Source organism: Eimeria mitis, genomic scaffold (genome assembly GCF_000499745.2).
Source record: "Eimeria mitis Houghton genomic scaffold, Emh_scaff1245, whole genome shotgun sequence".
NCBI lineage: Eukaryota > Apicomplexa > Conoidasida > Eucoccidiorida > Eimeriidae > Eimeria > Eimeria mitis.
This window is the reverse complement of record NW_013568415.1, coordinates 778-5,777: the sequence shown is the minus strand read 5'-3', so window position 1 is coordinate 5,777 and position 5,000 is coordinate 778. Positions and strand designations below refer to the sequence as shown.

Genomic DNA, 5,000 nt, shown 5'->3' with positions numbered 1-5,000 from the left:
ATGCAGCAGCGCAAGGGTGAGCAGCACTTCAGCAGCAGCACTAGTAGCAACAGACAGCAGCAACAACCCGTGCAGCAGCAGACACAGCAGCAGGACCACTAGCAGCAGCAGCAGCAGCAGCAGCAGCAGCAGCAGCAGCAGCAGCAAAAAATACAGCGAAAGGAACAGCAGGAAGCAGCAGCAGCAGCACCAGCAAATATAGCGACAGCAGCAAATGTTGCAACAGCAGCAGCAACAGCAACAGCAGCAGCAACAACAGCAACAACAGCAACAGCAACACCAGCAACACCAGCAACACCAGCAGCAGCAACACCAGCAGCAGCAGCAGCAGCAGCAGGAGCAGCAGCAGCAGCAGCAGGAGAGCATGCCTGCTGCCTCCTCTGGTGGAGTTGGTGAATCCGTGTGTCTCCCAAACCCTCACAAAATCCTTGTCCGGCACCAGGCGGTCCTCGAAGCGAATAGGCCTGCAACAAACCCTAAACCCTAAACCCTAAACCCTAAACCCTAAACCCTAGACATTTGGTTTTAGTTTTTTGTGTGTAGAGGGGTTAAAGGGAAAGAATGTAAGAGCGAGGATACATGTGGTTTTACTTTTGTTTGTGGTGTTGTGCTGCAGTAAGTCTAATGAGGGTTTAGGGTTTAGGGTTTAGGGTTTAGGGTTTAGGGTTTAGGGTTTGTGAAACCTGAGTCTGTTGGTTGCGATGAAGTCCTCGGCGGTTTGTTCTTTTATCATCGCCAGCTGCCACAGCTCGTGTGAGCTCATCGACTTGAACCGCCTGCATGCATGCAGCAACAAACACACAAACCCACCACAACCTGCTGCTGCTGCTGCTGCTGCTGCTGTTGGTGCTGCTGTTGGTGCTGGTGCTGCTGCTGCTGCTGTTGGTGCTGGTGCTGCTGCTGTTGGTGCTGGTGCTGGTGCTGCTGTTGGTGCTGGTGCTGGTGCTGCTGTTGCTTCTTCCTGCTGCTGCTTTTGCTGCTTTTCTGCTGCTACTGCTGCTGTTGCTGCTGCTGCTGTTGCTGCTGCTGCTGCTGCTGCTGCTGCTGCTGCTGCTGCTGCGGGGGGGGGGAGAACGGACTCAAGGGAACGCTCGAGGTGCTCCGCCTGCAGCCGGGTGAAATACTCCGCGCATTGCCGGCATTCGTTTAAAAACTCCTGCACAAACCCTAAACCCTAAACCCTAAACCCTAAACCCTAATCCCTAAACCCTAAACCCTTGAATTTTAGCTGCTGTGAAAAAAGAAGGGGTGTTAAGGGTTTTTTTAAGAGGAGAGAAAAGGAGACACAGACAGAGACAAAGAGAAAAAAAAATAAAGAAAGGAGACAGAGAAAAGAGAGGAGACAGAGAAGAGAAAGGAGACAGACAGAATGAAGAAAGGAGATAGAGAAACAGAAAAAGGAGACAGTAAATATAATACATATAAACATAAACAAACAAAAAAATAAACTAAATAAACGAATAAATAAATAAATAAATAAATAAATAAATAAATAAATAAACCAAGCAAGCAAAAAACCACGAAAACAAAACAAAAAACAAAAAGAAAAATAAAAATAAATAAAAATAAAAAAAAATAAATAAAATACGTGTGATAGCCAGTCTCTGGGTATGATGGCTTTGTGGGGTTTGAATCGATCCACGGCGTTGGTGAGGGCCCGCAGCAGCGGGGATCGGATCCCGCGAAACCCCACACCCAACACATACACCTCGCTGTTGCCCCCACGGCTCATCAACGGCTTCACCACCGCTACCTAGCAGCAGCAGCACCAGCAGCAGCAGCAGCAGCAGCAGCAGCAGCAGCAGCAGCAGCAGCAGCAGCAGCAGGAGATGAAACATATCAACAGATGCAGCAGAAGATAAAGAACAAAAGACAGCAGCACTGAAAACAGAAACCCAGCAACAGCAGCAGCAGCAGCAGCAATCCAGCAGCAGCAGCAGCAGCACCCCAACAACAGCAGCAGCACCCCAACAACAGCAGCAGCAGCAGCAGCAGGAGCAGCAGCAAATGAATTACCTTGGAGAAGCACATGCTGAGAATAGCGAGAACAGAGACAGAGTGATGTGAGTGTAGTGCATAAACCTTAACAGCAGCAGAACCCTGCAGCTGCAGCAACCCCACAGCAGCAACAACCTCAGCATACACCAGAGGAGACACCAACTCCTCCTGTCTCCCCGGATCGTGCTGCACGTCAAACGAGCCGTCTGCTGTCACCAGGTCCGCCTGACACACACAAACCCTAAACCCTAAACCCTAAACCCTAAACCCTAAACCCTAAACATGAGAAGGGAAAGAGATGCAGCACCGAGAGCGGGAACGAGACAGCTTATAGGAACACACAAACCCTAAACCCTAAACACTCATTTTATACCATTTGACTCTAAACCCTCACCACTCTTCCCCCGTAAACCCTAAACCCTAAACCCTAGCCCCTAAACCCTAAACCCTAAACCCTAGCCCCTAACCCCTAAACCCTAAACCCTAGCCCCTACCCCTAAACCCTAAACCCTCGCCCCTAAACCCTAAACCCTCGCCCCTAACCCCTAACCCCTAACCCCTAAACCCTAAACCCTACTAAACCCTGAAGCATACGAGTCCAAAGGGAGGTATTCCGTGTTGCACTGGTCTGGTGGTTTGTCTCCACAGGTATTCTATATTTTCCTTGCTGCAGATGTCTCCGCTGCCGTCGCTGCTGCTGAGCCACCTTCTCTCCGTGTGTCTGTACACCTCATCGTCGTCCAAAACCCTCGATGGACTGCAACACTCAAAATAAGGGTTTAGAGATGAAGCACGCCAAGAATAAAATATAGACCCTGCATGCACACACACACATGCATGCACCCAGAAGTGCATGCATGCACAAGTGCATGCATGCACAAGTGCATGCATGCAGAAGTGCATGCATGCAGCCATGCATGCAGGCACGCATGCATGCATGCATGCACCCGCGCATGCATGCATGCATGCGTGTATGGATGTATGGATGGATGTGTTCATGCATGCAGCAGCAGCAAATAGAAGCAGCAACAGAAACAACAGCAGAAGCAGCAGCAGCAAAAGCAGCAGCAGCAACACCGGAGGTGCAGCAACGAGGAGGCCTCAAACGAGAAGATAAACAAACACTGCAGCAGCAGCAATAGCAGCAGCAGCAGCAACAGCAGCAACAGCAGCAGCAGCAGCAAGAAGAGCAATACAAGCAAAAATACGCGCAGCAGCACAAGCAGTGAGACGACTAGTAGCAGCAATACAAACAGCAGCAGCAGCAACAGCAGCAGCAGCAGCAACATCAACAGCAGCAGCAGCAACAGGAGCAGCAACAGAAGCAGCAGCAACAGCAGCAGCAGCGACAGCAGCAGCAGCAGCAACAGCAGCAGCAGCAGCAGCAGCAGCAGCAGGTCCGCACTAGCTTCTGTCTTGATGAAGTGGTTTGTTGCAGCAATAAATCCTCCTGGGCATTCACAGAGATGAATACTCTTAAAAACTTTCGGCTGCTGCTGCTTCTGCTGCTGCTGCTGCTGCTGCTGCTGCTGCTGCTGCTGCTGCTGCAGCTGCTGCAGCCGGGGCTTGATGAGCGGCGTCTGCGCGAGAATTTCATAAAATTTTGTCCACGAATTTATCAACAACTCGGGGCTGTGACCCTCGCGGTCCAGCACCTGCATGCATGCATGCATGCATATATATATATATATATATATATATATATATATATATATATATATATANTATATATATATATATATATATATATACACATAGAAGCAGCAGCAGCAGCAGAAGCAGCAGCAGGAACACCACCACTAGCACCCGCACCCTCACCACCACCGCCACCACCACCACCCTAAGCACCCGCACCACCCGCAGCAGCAGCAGCACCACCACCAGCACCACCCGCAGCAGCAGCAGCACCACCCGCAGCAGCAGCAGCAGCAGCAGCAGCAGCAGAGTGCATGCATGCCTTTTGTTTGATGGTGGGTATAACAAGTTTAAGTGTATCTGTTTGTGTTGTGTGTTTTTTCCATTCCTCTATCGGGATGAAAGACAGCCGGCTGCGGCTCGCCTCCAGCCGTGCTGCTGCTGCATGCAGCTCAGGCAGCTCGTAACCCTCAGTACTAGCACCACCAGCAGCAGCAGCAGCAGCAGCAGCAGCAGCAGCAGCAGGAGAAGGAGCAGAAGGAGAAGGAGAAGGAGCGGGAGGAGGAGGAGCAGCAGGAGGAGCAGCAGAAGCAGCAGCAGAGCATAGAAGAGAAAAAACACACACACACACACACACACACACACACACACAAGTACATATTCATAAACCCTAAACCCTAAACCCTAAACCCTAAGCGGTTGCTTCGGTATATGTTCTTGCTGCTGCTGCTGCTGCTGTTGCTTATGCTTCTGTATATGTTCCTGCTGCTGCTGCTGCTAATGCTACTGTTGCTGCTTCTGCTTCTGTATATGTTCCTGCTGCAGCAGCACCAGCAGCAGCACCACCAGCATCAGCACCAGCAGCAGCACCAGCAGCAGCACCAGCAGCAGCAGCAGCAGCACCAGCAGCAGCAGCACCAGCAGCAGCAGCACCAGCAGCAGCAGCACCAGCACCAGCACCACCAGCAGCACCAGCAGCAGCAGCACCAGCAGCAGCACCACCACCAGCAGCACCAGCAGCAGCAGCAGCAGCAGCAGTTGCTGCTGCTGCTGCAGTGAACTTACTTTCCTACAAGTTGCACAGACTGACAGATGCATTTAATTCTTTTATTTTTGCAGTGGCTGCAGGGGGGCTCGCTGGGGGGTATGATGGGCCCCTCAAACTGCAGGTGCAGCAGCGAAGTTTTAAAAACAAAATGTTTTTCTATTGATATTCCATGCATGGGGCCCCCATTCTCTTCTCCTCGAGGGGGGGCCCCCTTCGTGGGGGCCCCCCGGGGGGACCCTGAGAGAGGGGGGCCCCCAGGGGGGGCCCCTGACGAGGAACTCCCCAGAGAAGAACTTTCCATAGAAACCCTCAGTACCCT

At 51.6% G+C, this 5,000-nt stretch overlaps 2 protein-coding genes across 2 annotated transcripts in view; one reads left to right on the top strand and one right to left on the bottom strand.

Annotated features, from left to right (window-relative positions):
* The window catches only part of EMH_0032830 (ftsJ-like methyltransferase domain-containing protein, putative), a gene marked incomplete at both ends in the record, with an annotated part of 8,162 nt that extends 5,572 nt beyond the window's left edge, over positions 1-2,590 (bottom strand). Inside the window, 4 exons of the mRNA XM_013494676.1 lie at positions 422-464; positions 811-1,156; positions 2,017-2,223; positions 2,576-2,590. Coding sequence (XP_013350130.1) covers positions 422-464; positions 811-1,156; positions 2,017-2,223; positions 2,576-2,590 — 611 coding nt within the window. The remainder of the gene's footprint in view (positions 1-421; positions 465-810; positions 1,157-2,016; positions 2,224-2,575) is intronic.
* Positions 2,591-4,377: 1,787 nt separating this feature from the next.
* EMH_0032820 (uncharacterized protein) lies at positions 4,378-4,692 on the top strand (the record flags this gene model as incomplete). The annotated part of the gene is made up of 1 exon (XM_013494675.1): positions 4,378-4,692. The coding sequence occupies one exon, from the start codon at positions 4,378-4,380 to the stop codon at positions 4,690-4,692; it is 315 nt and encodes a 104-aa protein (XP_013350129.1).
* Positions 4,693-5,000: the final 308 nt, after the last annotated feature.